General features: G+C 41.7%; 1 protein-coding gene across 1 annotated transcript in view; it reads right to left on the bottom strand.

Annotated features, from left to right (window-relative positions):
* Positions 1–19,479, bottom strand: part of PCCA (propionyl-CoA carboxylase subunit alpha) — a 230,486-nt gene extending 211,007 nt beyond the window's left edge. The window contains exons 1-4 of the mRNA XM_083501215.1: positions 19,291–19,479; positions 9,559–9,642; positions 7,504–7,551; positions 7,336–7,404 (exon numbers count right to left, since the gene is read on the bottom strand). Of these exons, the coding sequence (XP_083357341.1) occupies positions 7,336–7,404; positions 7,504–7,551; positions 9,559–9,642; positions 19,291–19,389 (300 nt within the window). The 5' untranslated portion in view covers positions 19,390–19,479. The remainder of the gene's footprint in view (positions 1–7,335; positions 7,405–7,503; positions 7,552–9,558; positions 9,643–19,290) is intronic.
* Between the last annotated feature and the right edge of the window lie 903 nt (positions 19,480–20,382).

The raw sequence follows: 20,382 nt of genomic DNA, 5'->3' as shown, positions 1-20,382 counted from the left end.
GAGTAGAAGAGAACAATTAGAAAACACAATGTTTTTTTAAAAAAGATGAAATTTTGATAAGCTCTTCCCAGAGGTCCTCTCACCTTTGTCTACACTGATGCATTCCCATCTTAATTTACCTGATCATTAGCTTCCAGTTTGTTCAGCTGGAAACCAAAAACAAACACTAATTACTTTGACATCACAAAGTCAGAGCTGTCCTCACCATCTCCCCAGACAGCAGGGATAAATTATAAAGGGTAGCCATGATAATATCTTGATAAATGATGAGTCACATCACCTCTTTTGTCAATCATCCATGAGGGCTCACACATGATACCACTCAATCTCATTACTGTATCCTAGGGCTAGGAAGACAATACACACCAGGAGTCATATTTCAAACAGCAGGCCACCATGATAAGATGCAACTCAGTAGATGGTTGATAAATTCCCATTGGCTTTTTATTTTAACATAACTGTCAAATACTTCTGCTGCTAAGTACTATGCAGACACGAAAGGCGAAAGTGCATGGTTAAAGCTACTGATTATTCCTTGGGAAAATATGCACGTAATATCCTTCTTTTAAAAAGAAAAGAAGTACAAAAGCATCACTTTGAATTACAACAAAGCTTACATTTTAAAAAAAATAATACAATTTTGAAAGGCAAGCATCAAGACTTAGTGCTGTCATAGCTAGAAATCTCCTTCCCGAACATCCAGAAAATAAAAACTCAGGACAGACACAAACTGAACAGTTTCCATACTTTCTGCCTTTGAAGAACCATTTCCACTTAACTCATCTACCAAGGAACCCCACACAGGTTATGGGGCATGGACAGTTTGTTTGCGACACTGGTGAGGCCCATTGAGCTTCACCAAAGCTTTTGGGCTTGCCCACATGGGCTAAGAATGTGACTTAGAACATACTGGATACTTTACAGTGCCTGTACATTATAGGGGATGATTAATAGAGGTGGGCAAGCTGTCTTTCATGAATGCCTACCCATTATTAGTCATCTTTCCACTGAGGAACCCCTGACAAGGTTCCCTGGAGAACAGTTGGAAAGCCACTGACCTTGACCTAGATCGTTAGGTATCTATTTTTAAAAGGAGGAGAACAGCCAGAGGCCATGTTGTTGCATAATTACACTCCTTATTTATTCCCCAAGTCACGATTTAAAAAGTAGAACCCATACAGAGTGTATCCCTTAGCTTCTTTGAGCCAAGAATGTGTTGTGCCTTAATGCAACACACCCATCTTTTAATTTGTCATTAAAATGACCCGTAACCAAGCCGTTGCATAAAATATTCTCACTGAACCCACAGTCTAAGCAGGGATGGCTAATCTTTTTTGTCTGAGAGGCATTTTCACAGTGGGCCAACCATCAACAATTGACAGATCTGATAATAATAATAATAATAATATTTTTTTATTTATACCCCGCCCATCTGGCTGGGCATCCCCAGCCACTCTGGGTGGCTTTCAACAAAATATTAAAATACAGTAATGCATCAAACATTAATGATGATCAAGAAAGGGGTAAATCGCATCAGGTCATTGGGCTAGTGATGTGTCATATGTACCTTTTTCTCACAAACACACAGACACCAAAAAATTGGTGGGAATTAATAAAAAATTGCTTTTTTCGTTGCCATTTCTGGTACATTTCTGCAAACCCAGCAGACACACCGATGGTAACAGGTTACCAGGTAGATAGTACTGCTGAAGCATTTTCTGACACCACACTGTACAGATACATTCTAGGCAAGCTGAATTTCATTGCTAGATGTTCAAGACCTGACATAGCTGTAAGCACTAACCTGCTTAGCAGACATGCCAACAATCCTACTGTTCAGGATTGGAAAGCTCTGAAGCGCATAGCCCACTTTTTGAAGGGGACTTTGCACTACAGACTGAGGTTCACAAGTCAGAAGACTGGAGGTGTTGAAATCTTTGCAGATTCTGGTTTCAGAAGTGACACCACGGATGGTACCAGCACGTCTGGAGTGTGCTACATGTACAACCATTGTCTGTTTGACTGGCTGTGCAAAAAGCAGACGACAGTAAGCCTAAGTTCCTGTGAGGCAGAACTCAATGCCCTGTCATTTTCACTCATGGATTGTGAATGGTTGATGCAACTGTTTCAGGACATCAAGGTTTCTGTGAAATGTCCTATACAGGTGTATCAAGACAATAGATCCTGTTTGGCTTTGCTGAACTCAAGAGAGTTGCAAGCAAAGAACCAAAATACTTGCAGATTAAGTTACATCGTGCAAGAGAGTGTATTCAGAAAGGACTCATTCAGGTGTCCTACATGCCAGGAAACGAAATTCCTGCAGATCTGTTGTCTAAGGTTGTTAACAGAGAACAACTTAAGGTTTATGTACAGAGGTTGCAATTGGATTGAACCACAGGTACTACAGGTTACACGGAAAGGGGGAGGATATTAGGATATAGTTCCTTCCATTCCACCTTAAAAGGGTACAGACATGACTGTTGTGTGTCACATGCCTGTTTACTCCCAGCACAGTCTGCTGGGAACTTCCATTTATATATTGCTTTTGCTTTGCTGCTGTTTTTGCTGGAGTCGAAGGGAAGCAGACATGTTTTCCTTTGTTCCTGAACTATGCTGAATAAAATGCTGTAAATACTGTTTACACATGGCTCTGTCTGCCTCTTCCGTTGTGAGAAGATTTATTCACTCTGCTGATAGAGTGTGCTGAGTCTCTAAACGTATCTGAGGCTTGTGTCACTGTTTGATGCTGTTCCAAGGGAGACTGGTGACCGCCCAGCTGCCGGCCGGTGGCTGGAGCCAGCTGGGGGCCTGCCTGATGCCCCCGTCTCCCCGGCAGTACAACACTACACTCTCTTCAAAATATCCTAACATAATAGGTAAGAAGTTAGTGGCAACCTTCACTGCTTCCTGACCTGTTTGCTCTGATATCCTTCTACAATAGTGAAACGCGTTACCCATCAAAAATGAAAAGTATGGTAATCATTTTCAACATTGACATTACACAACAGGGGTCGCAACACTAATAACAGGCAAAATATACACACTCATTTTGTGAGCTCATCTCAATACAGTCTGTCCCTTTTAAAAAGAGAAGTAGTTGGAATTTCATATCTAGCTCCTGACATAGACAAATATTAAATCTTTAAGATATTTTTCTACCACTTCAGCAAAAAATCCCAAGGTAACAGAATTTTTTAAAACGTAAGGAAAGTTAATCATAAATAAAAGCAGCAAGGTCTTTAAAGCCATATAAAAATCAAACAACTTGGCAACAATTTTATCTAAAAGACTGATAAAATATATCCTCCTTTGCCTGGAGCCACAAGAACAACAAAGTAGGCACTATGTGGACCTCTCTGGGAAGAGAATTCCATAACTGGGGCACCACCACTAAAGGCTCCTCCATGTTAGCTGTGTGGGTTCAAAGTTGCACTCCATGGCAAACTGTAAATCAAGTATCTAACAAAACCTAGAAATTAAAAGTTATATCCAAGGTATTTCAGATGGCAGAGATTAAAATCAGAATAACTTAGGTAGCATTAGAGAGCAAAATACCCTGTCCGATAATATTGTCTTATGCAGAAGTCAATGTAAGCTAGTTCCTTAACTTTCCCCAAGGACACCAGTGAGCAAAAAGAAACAGCACCTGAATAAGCCCAAAGTGTTGTATTATCTAGTGATCATTTTAAGAGCTATAAACTTCTAGTCTATGACAGCTAGTCACACTATTTAGGACAAATTAATGATACGAGTTACAGCTAGAATAAGAGCTTATCAAGGAATATATATCTGTGCTACAAAAGGAATTACTATGGCTGCTTTATATAAAAATATTGTGAAGAAGAGGAGTATTTTTATAGAAAAATATTTTATATTAAAATATCATGAAGAGGTAAAGTGGGGCTTGCCATCATATTGATATGATAATTTCAGATATATAAATAATATTTATTTTCTCTTTCCCCTGACATAAATAAAAACTGGACACATGAAGATGAAAAAAGGCCTCCGTTTCAGAGAAATTTGTAAATAAGATTGCATGCCTCAGTCTAGTCCAGACAGTACATTCTGCTTCCACTTCAACATTCTAGCTCTTGCCAGAGCTCGTTGTCAAAACATTAGCTATTTAAGCTTCCCTTTTTAAAACTGCACCAGAAGCCAACAAATAGGACTTGGAAGGAACTAAAAGAGTTTCCACCAGCAGCTGCTATGAAGGACAAGTTGATAAGCATGAATAATCCAAAACACTGCTAAACTGAAGAAAACCCAAGTTGATTTTATTTATACATTTTTCCTTCAAGGAGGATAATGGTGTAACATGGAACTTGTCCCGTTTTATCTTCACAACAATCCTCTGTGGTAGAATTAGGCCGAGAGATGGTGAGTGACCCAATGTCCTCTAGTGAGCTTTATGGCAAAGCAGAGATTTAAAGTCACACACATATGGAGGAAATATATGGAAAAGCATATTAAGACCACTCTGTTGGTGCTGACTTCACATCTTATTTATATGTCCAAGATGTGCTCAAGAAACATGAAAGGCATCAACTAGGTAGCTCATCTGACAAATACAGCAGAAGTGGTCATAGAGGTGGTGGAATATGAGAAGACTGCATCTACAGAGACAGCACCTCACATCTCAACACTGAGAAATCATCTTCATAAGCCAATAAGAGTAATATTGAATTTCCCTTCATAAGGCAATCATAAGCAATAAAAGAGAAGTTATTTTCAAAAAAAGATTGAATTCTGTTCACACTGACGGCCAGTGCACAATAAAAGGTCCAAAAAGTTATATGCCAGTTCAGGAAGTAAAGGAAAACTACATGGTCAAGACCACCTGCTTTGAGAAGCCTGAAATTAATGACACAGCTTTGTATTTCCAATGAGAACATGGTAACAAAACAACCTGATCCTTCAAGAACTGTAAATCAGGCTGGTCCATGTGAACCATTGATTCATTGACACAATGGGCTGAAATGAAGACCACTAGAAGAGTGACTTTGTATAACAGCCAACAGAGATCAGAGACTCAAAAAGTTTTTTCTCTATCAGGGAAGCAAATACAATAAACATCTCATTGGGGACTATACAGCAAGTGATGAGGTTTCATATTTGCCAGTCCTCAAAGAAACTTAACAAATCTTGGCCATGTGTTTAGAGAGGAAATAGCTGAACCACACTTAGTCAAAACTTGGCTTAGCTCAATGCAGCGTGGCAATAAAAAGAACCAGGGAGGAGCAAAGAGCTGTGAGCTGCTCTCCTGGATCCTGGGCTTGGAAATAAACAAAGGTAATGAATTGAATGGACTGAACAGGAGTCAAATAGGGCTTCTCCAAATCAACCATAACATCCAAGGAATGCTGCTATGCTACTATGCATGGGTGAGGAAGATGGATGGCAGGCTCCTATTATCCCAGGACCTATTGGGGGGTCTACAGGGGACTGTTTTTATTTTAAACAACAAAGAACCTATGAAGACGTAGGAACAATATACTGTAGAAGGTACTACCCTGCTTAAAATCAAACTCACTGGGATGACGCCTGAATGACACAACTGTCATTTCCACTTAATAAACACAAGCTTCTATACACCATTAATTCTGGGTGATCACTCCTAATTTTTCCTAAGCGAACACTCACATCAAATTACACAATTACTCTCCCACCCCCACTCCCAAAATAAAAGGAGAGCGGGGAAGGAATAATCACATCTGATTGTGCTTCTATCTGCATTTGAGGACAACTGGTTTCATGTGTATTTAAAACACATATTTTCAATTCTGCACTGGATTTCTACTGAGTTACGCAACTACTCCCAGATATGGAGAAGGCCTATTCTATCTATTCTGCTGCTCACCATTTACACAATACTTCATACACGTGTTTATCTTCCAACCAAAGTTAAAAACCTTAAATCCCACAAATTTCAATGAGAAAAGCCTAAACAATCTTACTGTGTGATGGGGATAATTGTTTCATCAAGATGACATAATCTGCAATCCTAAACGTATTTGGATTTTTAAACATTCTGAAGTACCTGAAGTCCTCACTAAGATGACCTTAATTCACTGAAGTAAACACTAATAATCTTTTACTCAACCAAAATTCCTGTAATTACCTTCCCACGGGATTTTCAAGTCATTTATTACATTTTAAGGATATGGAGTCCCTGCTGTGTTAAAAATGCCAAATAAAATTATCCCTCATTCACTGCTTTATGCTATAACTTCTTTTCTTCCCATCCAATTAGTGTTACCCTGTTCTTTATGTATCATAAAAATTTTAACTACACGTATGTAAAACATAAAAGAAATGCTAGAGGTTTATTGTACATAGTAATACCACCAACACCATACTCATGGCAGAGGAACAACTTTCATCCCAAAGACACTGTTTTTAATGGAACGCAAAACTTCAGACTGAAGTGCCTACCCTTCCACAGTCTACAAAAAAAGCAGAAAATGCATTGCCTACATTAAATGATTCAAGCATGACAACTTGCAATCTTTTCTGATGAAGAGCACTATACAAATACTTTACGAAGCTTTAAATACTTTTATTTTTATAGTCAAATTAACCTTCAGTTGCAGAATAGCAAAAAAAAAAAAGGAATTTGAACCATTGCTAATGAAGACATGTTAACATTCCTTAACGACTTCTTCTCACACTTAACATTTTTATCCATCTCTCCATCTTTCACATATATTATTTCAGCAATTCTTATAACAACGCTATAAGGTAGGTCAAGGTAATATTTTTGCAGATGGAGAATGAAGCTGAGAGAGCTCCCCCCCCAGGCACCTAAATAAACTTATGATGGAAACAATACTTCCAACGACAACTTCCAGCTTACAGCCAATACACCACCCCTGTTGTCAAGTTATTAGTTTATAAAAGGAACACAGCATATTGTGCATGTGCTTAGGATGCACTGCAACCAGGGACATGATGATAGGAACAGCCAGTGTGGTGCCTTCCAGATGTCACTGGACTGCAGGAGGAGTGGGGAATTGGATACAGGCAGTAGGCTGGATTCTTACCCACCTCCCAAGCATCTGCCAGGCCAATTATGACAGGCGGATGGGACCAGGGGTTGGAGGTTGCCCACCGATGAACTACAGTTCCCACTACCCCTGACTACTGGCCACAATGCCTGGGACTCCTATTTGATTTTATTAAAAAGTGCCACCAAGTTACATTTTGGGTGTCACTTAGTAACACGTTATTAAACTGTACCCTAATATAATGGTGGAAACCTTATTACTTTGGTCTTTGCATTTGAGGAGCCAGCAATGGAAATCCAGCAAAATAATTTGCATGACAAGTACTTACCGCACTGGAATCAACATCACTGTGTATAGCAACCGTTTTAATACCCATCTTCTTGCATGTTTTAATTACCTAGACATGGGAGGAGGAAAGAAACAAAGCTGTTTTAAAACTAAACGGATAACTAAAGTCATAAAATAGAATAATTGCAATTTTGGAAGTTATACTTACTCTACAGGCAATTTCTCCTCTGTTGGCAATAAGAAGCTTCTCAAATGTCTGAAGGGGGGAGAAAAGATACAGCTAAGTCCTATGACTATATCAGCATTTGCACATTCTGTAGATTTAGCTTCACTTGAGGAAATGAAGCACTTAACAATGGAGTTGCTAATCAAATTAAAATGGCTTTTGTTTGATTTGCTGCTTCTTCACATACACTCATATTGCCTAGGCATATATAACAGGATGAATCTCTTAGCTGTTACTTAGGAGTAGATTATGTGCTCATGGCCCTTCCAGCAGCCTCTCCTACCTTAACCTTAGTTAAGAAATACACTGGCACCAACATTTATCTTATTTATCTTAAAACCCCAATTAGCAATGTCCATGGTTAATGTTGTTGAAGATGCATCATTTAGCAACAACTGAAGTTACAATCCTATACACATTTACCTGGAGTAAGGCTTGTTGAACTCAAGGGGGTTTACCTCTGAGTAGACATGTCTAGGATTGCACTGTAAAACTGTCATAGGGAATTCACCGCTGGTAGGAAGAATGTGCACATGATCCCCTTATCTTCTTTTGAGCTCTTAAATACTATCAAGGTTTCAGCCTCATTATGCATGCACTGGTTCCCAGCTAGCAGTAAAACAGTGGCACTACAGTCCAGCCAGTTTTGCTACATTTTTCTTTGCTGAAAGTTATATTGGTGCACTTTGCTGCTCTTTATTTGTGTATACACAATCAAGCTGTAAAAGAAGAAGGCTGAAGTTACACTACTTAACACAAGCAACAGAAGCACCTAACTTCTGAATTGTGTTCACTTTTAAGCTTTTTCTTTTCCTGCAGAAATATGTTATGGATTCCTCAAGAAGTTCACTCCAAGTAATTCAATATATGCAAATAATTTTGATATATTGGAATTAAGCTGTGTGTAAAACTGGTACCCTTTTGGAGGGCACGAAGGGCCCTGTCAGCACTCCTCCTGCCATGTGGCCTAAGGAATATTGAGGGGGCCTAGCCCCCTCATTGAAAATTGGGGGGGGCTCAGCCCCCAAAGCCCCACAGAGATGGCATCCCTGTGCAATGGCAAACCATAATGAAGGCAAGCACAGATCACAAAGCAACTCACTCATTGCCACCAAACAAATTATGGCTAGAGAGAACCTGGTGAGTTTCAGGCACATGTTCAAAATAAGCCACCGTGTTGATAATGTTCACTGGAAGGCATCAGTTCAGTCTGCAGCCATAAAAAGGTTTTGAATTTTAGGCTCTTTAAATAGGTGGAGATACTGACTCAGTAAAATACTAGATAATCCCACTGTACATGCTATCGTTTTTTGGGGTGGGGGAGGGAAGCGGACAGGTTGCCAGTAGCAAACACAAAAGACAGCTTGGTCCTGTTACGGCTAAAATCTGGGTGCGGGGTTACTCTGCCACCCAGCTCATCGGACTAAGTCCGTGGGTCCCTGCAGAAGAAAATGAGCTCAGCCGGACGCAGGAGCAAACTGCAGAAGATCCAAGTTTATTGCGCAACAGGTTCAAGGCGAGATTGAACAGCCAGAAAGGGGTGACATGAACTTTTGAAATTTCCCTCCATATCCCAGAATACAGTGCAAAATACATCCCAGTTACATCATGAATACATTAAGAGGTTGGGTTACACAGATTAACATATGGAGGAGGGAGGGGTGAATATGCAGAGAGCTGGATGGAGGAGGGAGGGGTGAATATGCAGAGCTGGAGATATGCGCAGATAAGCACATCCTGAGAAGACAATGGTCCATGTACACGTAGTCTGTCACCTGGCATTGCCGGAGGAAAGGTTTGGCAGAGTGATTTTGACAGGATTACTTGAGAGATTATGGAGGACAGGGGAGGGGTGATGGAGTCCTAGAGAATTTGAGCAATTATATTGTAGTGAAGAAGACATGCCCCCCCCCTTCCGTAACAGTCCCAAGATGACAGTCGAGAAAAAGCTTAAAATAGTATCATCCACAACTATACTGCCGAATCAAGCATGCTCAAGCTTTGCTATAGGTGATACTCAGGACTTTCAATACTTACCTTTTCATTTGGATCATACGACGTTGAGTGCAACCCACGAGAAGTGATAAGGTACCATCTCCATTTTGAAAGTTGTGCAATACACTATAAAATAAGGAAGATGACAAGTACAGATTATTAAGACATTTAAAGCAAATTACCAGCATAATACAACAATGAAATAAAACAACAACATGGCATCCATTTGGGTTTTCAGCAATTCCTACTGCAGCTTCCCATACCAAATCCCATGCCATTCCAGAGGTTTCTCAAGCCATCAGTAGTAGTTTTCCAGGGGGACGAGGGGCTGCAGGAGTGGGATAGCTCCATTCCATTCATGGAAATCCAGATCTAAGCCATAGTGGCCACTGACATGTAAGCATCCTGACCGCTACTAGGCACATTTGTAGCAGTAGCAAACTAGGTCTGGCAAAAGAGAAAAGAAATGAGAAAGAAGCCTGAAATACAAATGATATATTCTCTGCTTTCCTTTGGACTATATCAGAGATGACTAGAAGGAGGAGGGGTCTTTATCATCAGGGCGGCCCTGGAACTCTATACACACTGCCCAGGGAGGTCACTTCAGTGCCACAAACAAAGACAGATGCCAACAGTTGCAGTTCCAATAAGGCTTTCAAAACAGTATCAGCAATGCAGCAAGAATCTTTATTATGGTTTCCTTGTCAAGTACAGTCGTACCTCGGTTTAAGAACTTAATCCGTTCCGGAAGTCCATTCTAAAACCAAAACTGTTCTTAAACTGAGGCAGGCTTTCCCTAATGAGGCCTCCTGCCGCCGGTGCCCTTCCACCATTCGGATTCCATTCTTAGACCAAGGTAAAGTTCTCAAACCAAGACTCTATTTCTGGTTTTGTGGAGTTTGTAAACCAAATCGTTCTTACACCGGACGGTTCTTAAACCAAGGTACCACTGTACTCTTCAACGTATGTTCTGTGCTGCATTTATCAATTCAAGGTTCTAAATTTCTTGCTGTGCAAGCAGTCAGGGAAACGATCCTTCTAGATCAGGGGTAGCCAATGTGATGCCTTTCAGATGTTGTGGACAACATCTGTAATTCCTGACCAGAGGCATGCTGGCTGGGGCTGATGGCAGCCCTAGTCCACAACATCTGGAGGGCTACACATCTAGTGGGATGGTTTCCCTAGATAACTACTGAACGTCACTTCTAACAGTTCTGCCACTTTAAGACCAAGAAACAAGACAAATTAAAGGCCGGCATTTTTGTCACTTAGCCACAAAGAACAATGGGTAAAGATAAAATGGCACACACAGAGAGAACCCTATTAGGCATTCCCCTTGCACTCTTTCCGAACTCCAATGTTTCACCTACTCTAAAATTCTTCAGAGAAAATATAAAACCATTTCTCACCAGGCCTGTGAGGAAGCTTGCATACCTTTCCCAGAGAAAAGGTTACAATGCATTTACCACATGATTAAATAATAAGACCAAAGGATAGTTTACACAAACAGGTAAAAAAAGTGTTATCCTTTGAAAGACACAGGAGAGCAGAAAGAATGAAAGGAAATAAGCTTCTTTGATGGCAGAAGTTAAAGCACAAGCCACTGTAGGGAAGTCTTTCTTCCACTAGATATGAGGGCTAGCAGCACAAGTCAGTGCTCAGACACAGAAGCTGTATAAATTCCTATTTTAATTTGGTTAAAGAAAAAGGCAGACAAAAAGTTTATTATTCAGGTCGAAAACTACTACGATAAACCACCAATTGTTATCACTATTCCAAGACCATGTCTAAAGATTAGTCAGTTTTTCCAGTTATATCATCTTAATCTGATCATATTTTTATTGTGATTAATAATACCTTATATATGTGGGTTTATACCAGTTCTCTAATTTGTTAAGATCATTTTATACATTCATATAATAGAATATCAGCCAACATTCAGACAGAGAGAGTGTGACTTTAACACAAAAGTAATTATTCAGGCCAACACTGAAAAAATGGTGCAACTAATGTGAATTAACAACATGCCTCAGGATAAACTATTTTTTAAGCAGGGGTGAGAAACCTATAGCCCTTCAATTGTTGGACTCTGCTCCCATGAGTTCCAGGCAGCAGCCACGATCAGGAATTATGCAGATTGTAGTCTATAGCTACAATAACACATAGAGGGCCCTAGGTTCCCCATCAGTTTTAAAGAATGAAATGCTAACCAACTAAACAGAAAATGTTTTATTTAAAAACCATTATAGTCCTGGCTGTAAGTACCGCTATTCAAATTTGCATTATGCAGACTCTTGCTGCATTCTTCCCAGTGTTAGAAATTAGCTAGGCGCCAGGCATATTTTGCTACTGGTACAAGATCCAGTTGCGAGCACATAGAGATCTTTGGTTGCCAGGTTGGCGACTGACATCTCCATCTGGCTGGTCCCTTCAGCTTTCTTAGGCAGGTAAGCGGAAGGTAAGCTTTTTGTTGCATTTATATCCCACCTTTTTGTCCAAGAAGTACATGGTTCACGCCCCTCTTCAGGTAATCCTTACAACGATCCTGTGAGGTAGGTTAAGAGGCTGGGATTGGCCCAAGGTCATTCAGGGAGCTTCGTGGCTGAGAAGGGATTTGAACTCTGATCTTCAGGTCCGAGTCTAACACTCTAACACTACACCACACTGACTTCCTAGTGTACTTCTATTTGGGGCAGCTATATCAGTTAAGTAGGTAAATAATATGGAGAAAGCAAGATGTCACTTAGAGTGACTGTTTACACCAGCAAGACTTGCCATCGGGGTTCAGGACACTGGGCCACTGGACCTACTATTTGTCTTGTTCTGCCTGCTCCTTCCATTTTATCCTAACAAACCTGTAGGGTAGTTTAGGCTGAGAGATAGTGACTGGCCAAAGGTAACCCAGTGAGCTTCATGGCCAGGTGGGGGTATGAACCCAGCCTCATGCCCCCATCTACACTATATACATTAAAAGCTGCATCGTGCCACTTTAAACAGTCACTGCTTCCCCCAAAGAATCCTGGGAACTTTAGTTTAAGGCTGCTGAGAGTTGTTAGGAATCTCCTATTCCCTGCAGAGAGCTACAATTCCCAGAGTTGTTTAACAGGAAACTTCCTTCTTCCCAGGAAACTCTGATCCAGATCTGACTCCATTCTTGCATTCAGAGTGAATGGAACTGGAAAAGAGGAAATTAAATAGAAGAGCCAAAGTGGTACACAGATTGTCTCAAACCCAACCAGCTGCTGTAGAGAAAAATTTTAAGGGTGTATGTCATAGAAGCCTCTGTTGAACAAATATTTCTACTCCTGTAACATCTGCAGTCCTGGGGAATCGTAACGAATGGATATTGGCAACCAAATGCAGAGATTTATGAAGATAATATTGGTATAACAATGACCTTCTGGCCTTACAACTAGGAAAGGAAAAGTACCAAATCTACAGTTAAGTTTACATTGATATCAGAAGTCACATGTTTCATTTATAAGTAGTTTTACTTTGCTTGCTTGCTTGCTTTTTTTCTTTTCTCCAGGAAAAAATATATATAATTGACTCCAGAGATGTTTTTCACCCATGGCAACTTCCCTTTCTAAATATAAAAATATATATATTCAAGAATCAGAAGAGAAGTGCAACCTTAATACATGTGGGACTTGATGCAAGCTGCTTGGCTTATAATAGGTGTGTCTAACCTGTGGCTCTCCAGATGTTGTTGCACTCCAACTCCCATTATCCCCAGGCAGGACTGCCAACGGTCAAGGATGAAGAGACTTGCAGTACAAAAACATTTAGGCAGCCACAGATTAGCAATCCCTAGTTTATAAAATTTAAAAGAATTTCATTCTCAAATTACGGCACTTGTTTATATTAGCAGGCACATACATCTGTGCAGAATCTGGGTCAAATTTAAAAGCTTAATATTTGGTAATTTGAGCAGCTTTTTCTTCCAGAAAGTATGGATGTCTGTGCAAGAATCTTGTTAACATTCTAATAACCCTGCACAGACTTCTCTGGACTGTAGTATAAACAGCTCAAATTACCAAAGCAATTCTCAAAATCTTCTCAGCCAGTTTCCCATGTTGGTTCTCTTGATTTTTTATGTATATATTATTAAAATAATTTATATACCAGGTCTAATTTCAAGAAGAAATACCAAGGCAGTATCTATTCTATCAATGTAAGAAACTAAAGAATAATGATAGATTTGTACATTAATTTTCACTACAGTCTTCAAGTTTCCAAAAAATACAAGTACACATATGAACCGTTCATTTCCAACACAGAAAGCAACCTCACAGCATGTTATCAGAAATCTCCTGGCACATATGACTCTATTCTCATGGGGATAATGCATTTTTAAGCTTAATATGTTCAAGACACTAGCAAACCTACCATCAGTCAAGTTGTAATTGTTACCTAAATGGATAATACAGATAAGCCCAACAGTTGATGAGCCATCTCAATAAATGTTCTCTCGTTTCTTACAACAGACTTGCCTGTCTGTATCTTATTGCAAATATACAGATAACATGCTTTACCACTTCTTCTTGTGAATGTGACATCCTATGCCAGCCTTGGTTCGATTTAGTTTTTATGTGTGTCAGGAAATTCCAGTTTGGTATTTGGTTTACATAGGGGAAATTTAACAAAAATACTTTTTAAAAATCTTCTAAAGCAGTGGTGCTTGCAACAAAATGTTGCAATGTGGAGTGTTCCTATTCACAGTTCTAGTCGGTTAGCCTTGCCTTCCTCCATGAATTTCAGTGTTAGAAACTCGGATATATAAGCTAATCGCCAAATGGCACCTTAAACCTAGGTTGCTATCGCCTCAACAGAATGTCTGGTCATATTTTTTTCCAGTGGATTGCTACTACTACTACTACTATTGCTATTGCTGTTATTAATTTCTTTTCTATATCACTTTATATTTTAATGGAAAAATCTCAAAGCATTTTGCAACACATTAAAACATCCAATGAAACAGCAAATGTAATACTGAATGTAAGGTGAATGAGGGTTTGGATCAAAGCTTTCCAAACTTCTCATGTTGGTGACACACTTTTTAGACATGCATCATTTCATGACAGTAATTCAGATTTACTAGCAAATCAGAGGTTAAACTAACCCCTTTCCAGTCCTGCGAAGAGCATGGGGAGCATTTGTGCAACATACCTACACACTGCAGCCAACACACTGTGTGTTTGGAAAGCTCTGGTCTGGACCCTTGAAATGTGAGAAATTTTGCATCCTACTTCCCAGTGCCAGAAACTAGGAAAGAAAAACTATCTGCCACTTGGCTCACGGAACCTTGATTATGGGCGCAAAAACAGGCGGTTGGGTCGCCATTTTGTCCTTTTTACAAAGGTGACCCATGATGTGGTAGGGGAAGTGGCAGTTCACTCCACAGCAGCAATCCTACTTTGGAGATGGGCAGGGAGGCATTTCTCCTCCTGCGCCCTCAGCTCCAGCCTGATGAACTTGCGCTACAGTGGAGGAAGTATTTCTCCTCCCGTGCCCTCGACGCCAGTGGCAGAAATTTTATTCTTGAGTCTCAGTCCCCATACATGGTGACAAGACTTCTCAAAGTGCTTGCATTCTGACAATCCCCGGTTGCAAAATGTGCCTGGCGCCTGGCTAATTTCTCATGCTGCTACTTCATAACTGGAGTTGGTTCATTGGCCTCATTCCACTGAGACTTAAGCATTCAACCTGAACTCCCTGCCCTTGGCAGAAAAGAAGGAAAATTGGCCATTGCAGCTGAGCCCTACCTAGGCCCAAAGTCTTATCAAAGCCAGTTATTGTTAGCGCTAACCCCAGGAAGGATGCACCACCCTGAAAAGTAATCCTCTCACGAATTTTGCTGCCACACTGGTGGCATAGCAGCAGCAAACTTTGCTGCACACCAGTCAGGTGGTGGAGATGTCGGGCGCCAAGCCAGTGACAGGACATCTGCATTTGGTTGCAAGAGGACCATTTGCAGTCACAAAACTGACCTGGTACCTGGGGAATTTCAAACAGTGACCATTATACTCCATTCTTCCTCTCCCCTAGTTTTGCATTCCAACACCCTTACACTGAAACAGTCAACCAACATTACATACCTGCTAAGCACACTCTGTATTCACTGGGCTCTTAGAAAGGGGGACAAATTGAGGAGGGGTTTTGTATTTCTCTGCAGAATATCTGTACTTCTGCAAACCTGCCAAAACCTCTCTATTGTGAATGGATGGTGCCATATTAGCTAGCTAAGTGTGGCTCACTCACACAAGCATCAGAAATGGAGATTACTTATTTCTTGCCCAGGAATCCAATCTGCATCACACATTATAATTTTGACAAACAGCTGTATTTTTCCAAACTTAACATGTCTATGAATTCATCAACTGAAGAAAACACAGTTTGCAACCAGCACCAAATTTAGTGTGGTGTGGGTGGTTCCCCTGCACAGGGAAGTGAGCTGAGGGCATACAAAATAATAATAGTAGTAATGATAGTAGTAGTAGTAGTAATATAAAACCTATATTTATATGGGCAGCTACTCAAAGTTAGGTCCTGGTCAGATGTGCAATTGAGTTGTTGCAACTATGACAGAGTGTACTTGAGGCATGTGCATAACAAAAGGTGAAGGGGGTATCTGGGCAGCACCAAATTTTGTCCTTGCTCAGGGAGCCATATTAAGTCCGCCCCTGTTGCTTTTCACAAGTAAAAGTGGCTAACTACCAGGGAGACTTGGTACATGACTTGTTCCTTAACTAGATGATCAGAGCATATTGAACCTGTTTTCTTGTCAATCCACAGTCACATGCAATGGCACCATTACGCTACACAATGTAGTTAGGATTTAGGGACAGTAACTGTCATTTTGCCATAAACACTGCACACTTTATAAACACTTGTAAAGATTAGACTAGCTTACAGAGGCTCTCGATAGTCTCCCAATCACATCTTCAACAATACTAAATCACTGGGTGCTCCCAGACCCCTCACTGAGCTAGTGATAGGAACATAATACTGCCTCTCAGCAGTTCCTAACATGGCAAGTACAGTACATGAGACCAACATGAGTGAGCATTATCAGAACTCATTAATGAAGTGTCCAAAGTAGGGGCAGGTCAGCAAATCAGATTGAGAACGGAGAACTGAGAATCTCCCAAGATGCTGCAGCGGAAAATACACATGCAAAGGTATGTTTTCCACACAGCAAAAATAACTGCAACAGTAGAAACCATTAGACCAGGGTTTACCAAACTTGGGGGGTTTTTTAGACTACAATTCCCATCATCCCTGACCACTGGTTCTGCTAGCTAGGAATAATGGGAGCTGTAGTCCAAAAACAGCTGGAGACCCAAGTTTGGTAAACCCTGCATTAGACCATGAGAAAGGTGCAAGGTAGGGGACTCAGTATGGGCTTATACCCCCATGATTCTTTTGGACTATAACAAAATTCAGTCACAGATCTTGCAGCTTCTTGTCCAGTTTGGCCTCTACAGGTATGGTGTGGCAGCACAAACCTGTAAGAACAGGACTGGGCTAAGCAGGCCTATCACATCCCTGTAGTTTTATACATTACCCTTTCATAGTTACTAGCCTTAACTTGCTTGCAACTACCAAACTGCTACAGGTTAAATGGGTGGTTAATGCTCACTGTGTTTTATATTGTACAGTCAGTGTTGTATTGGCCTCTGATAAGCCTCTAACTGAACTTCAACTACAAAACATTTACAGCTAGTTATGTTAGGTGACAGTGGTAGCTTAATTCAGATTTATGCAAAGCAGGAAATTTGAGATTTATGGGGATAAATGTACCCTTTCAACTGCTTCACTGTGAACTTTAATTTTTAACTCTAACAGAAATTAAACATTTACCTACCTAACCTGTAATTTAAGGTTTAATTTTAACAGAAGACAGGCTTCCAAAACACTTCATAAGCATGTTAGCTATTGTGGCAGAACTTCTTGAGACTATTTAAGGCAAACAAGTTAACTTAGACTCAATTACAAGGGATGTCACACCTGTATTTGGAGGGGAGAGACAAAGAGGACTGCCCTTTCTATTAGAACAGACAGATAGTCATTGTTTTTTAACTCTCCTTAGCAACTCGGATATTTTTAAAATCTAATTACCATGCCAAGTAATGAAGTACTCAGTCAACAAAAACATATATATCTCAGCCATACTGGATGGCAATAGTGGCAAAGTAGTTGCAGTATTGTCCACACATCCATGTGACATCATCACATCACTGCATAAGCTTACTAGCAAAAGAAGTAATGGCCATCTCATTCTCCTCCTCCAGATCAGACACTGCATTAAAGATTGAGGGTTGTTCTTACTCTTTAAAGAACAGCCGATAACTGTATATACCATACATATTATAATATACATGAATATAGACAAATTATTGTTAAGAAAAATTCTGTGCATACAAGTACAAAGAGGTGAATAATTTTTCAATAACTGGCCCTCAGTATTATTCCTGCACCTGCTTTATAATTCTCATTAAAATGTATTTGGATAGTACTGTTAGAATGGGACATAAAAACACTTGTAGAAAGCATGAAAACTCAAAGTATGATGTAACACCTGAACTGAAGAAGTGCCATGCCAGAGCAAACTTTGAGTGTATGGATGAACAATATGGGGTTTCTCTATAAAAATCAATTACAGGGATACTAAATTATGAATATCCTGTCTTTTTTTTTAAGTCCACCTTACATAGGATGGTGCAACAAGTGCCTCTGGATCCTTCACTCTTGAATTTTCTCTGAGCAAAGAAAAAGTCATTTAGGGCCAGCATGATGCTATAGTACTTAGTTCATTTCAATATCACTTTCCACCTATGTTAGTCAAAAATTCATTAGGATAGGGCTTCAATACAACACAGGTCTTTGTTGATTATATGGACTTCAGAGTAGCCAAAGGTGCAAGTGATTATGACAAATTCAAAATCCAGGTCACAAATTGCAGTGCCTGCCTACCTGACTGCAATATGTGCTGTGCCCTTCACTACCTCTGCACAACACAGTTAGCCAGAGCAAAAGAGAAATTAGTATATTAACCTTCAAGGGTGTGATGCCTGACACTGGAACCCACAATAACTTTTGGAACCATATTATAGCATTCCTCAGCCTAAGCATTAGTTCATATTAACAGACACGTGCAATCAAGCCATACGGTAAGGCAAACATCCTCTCGGAGGAAGGTGACACCATTCACAAGGACGCCTATGCTACTCCACGCGCTGCCTCTTGCACAGGATTGTCTCCGTGTTTGACACGCATCACCACACAGGAGCATCACAAAGGACCCTCTTTCGCCGTGCTCTTAGCGAAGGCGCTTCCCAAACGCGGGTAGGTGGGGAGGAGACGACGTCCAGCGCCTTCGCTTGCAAACCCCTTTCCCCGCAGGCACCTGAGACCCCGCCGCGCATTTCAAGCCAATAAGTGCGCAGCTGCAACATGACAAGGCAGGCGTGACGGGCACTTGCGCGGCGCCCGCAACCTCCATGCTGACGAGAGAGACACGCTCGCAAACCCGGAGGGAGAGCTGCGCCGTTGCACTTAACCCTCCGCGTGCGCGCAAACGTCCCCGGCCCAGTTCGTGGGCGCTTCAGCCAGCGCATGCCGGGACGCCGGGGCAGGCGGAGCCCTCCTCGGGCAGGGACGCTGGAGCCGGTTCGAGGGGACGAACGCCTCGCTCCCTCAGGTTGGCTGCAGCTGCGGACTCGCCCGTCCCTCCCACCGCCCGCCTGAGGGGGTCCCACTCGGACGCCTCACCGCTCGCGCCCCGAACAGCCGCTCCAGAGCTCCGCGCTGCTGCTGTTGCCGCTGCTGCCAAGCGCCCACCCGGCGCAGAGAGGCCGCCGCCGCCATCATCGTCGGCTCAGCCTCCGGAGCTCTACCTCAAGCGGCCTACGGGCCGCCCTTTCACCTCGGCGCGTCTCCACCAATCAGGAGCCGCTCCGGCGAGCGAAAAGGCACACGCCTCCTCCCGTCCTGCCTCGGCTCGCGCGCCTCTCCTCCAATGAGGCGGGACGGCCGCTTCCCAGCGGAGAGGGAGGGGAGGGGTGCGCGGCGGCGGTGGGCGGGGCCCGCGCCGCAGACAGAACGCGCCGGAGGGGCGAATAAGCGCAGTAGCTGGAGAGGAGAACTCGCTTGGACGCAGCAGCAGCAGCACCTGTATACTTGGGCGGTCAGGACCGCGCAATCTGCTTTCTGGCGCTTCGCCAACGCACCCCCACCACCTCAAGCCATTGGCGTAGCCAGGATATTTGTTGAGGGGGACAGGCCTTTTGTTGGGGGGGGGGGCAGAACCTCAGCTAGCTATGCATTTTTATTGATTTGTATTGATTTTTACTGATTTGCTACACCCATGGGGGCGCAGCTGCCTCCCCCTAAATCAAGTAAATAAATAAAAATGCTTAACTAAAAGTGGAGATTGTTTTGACAGATTTTTCTGAGCACCTGGGGTCAAACAAAAGTTAATTTAAAGCAGCTGTTGTTGACACATTTCATTCCGAATCTCCTATGCAGAGCCAGACAAAGGATGATGACAGTTGGGTGTCCGTCCTGCCTCCTCTCACCCCCCCCCCATAAATTCTGGCTATGCCCATGAGTCCTGTCCTTATCTGCCATCCCGGCTATATCATAGTCAACAATCACAGAGCCTTACGTCCAATTGCAGAGAAACTTGCCTGCAGTTCTCAACCAGAGTAGCTCACTTCTTGTTTTTTTATGGTATCATGGCATCAGGAGTGCTACCCCATAATTCCTATAAGGCAGAGAGGTTCAAATAGCAGGAAGCATTGCAGGAGTTTGGACTAGATGACCTTATGATTCTAATAACCCTAGGCCTGTCGAGTTGCAGCT

This window comes from Podarcis liolepis, assembly GCF_965112155.1.
Source record: "Podarcis liolepis genome assembly, chromosome: 4".
Lineage (NCBI taxonomy): Eukaryota > Metazoa > Chordata > Lepidosauria > Squamata > Lacertidae > Podarcis > Podarcis liolepis.
The sequence above is the reverse complement of the archived record's forward strand: the minus strand, read 5'-3'. Positions and strand labels throughout refer to the sequence as shown.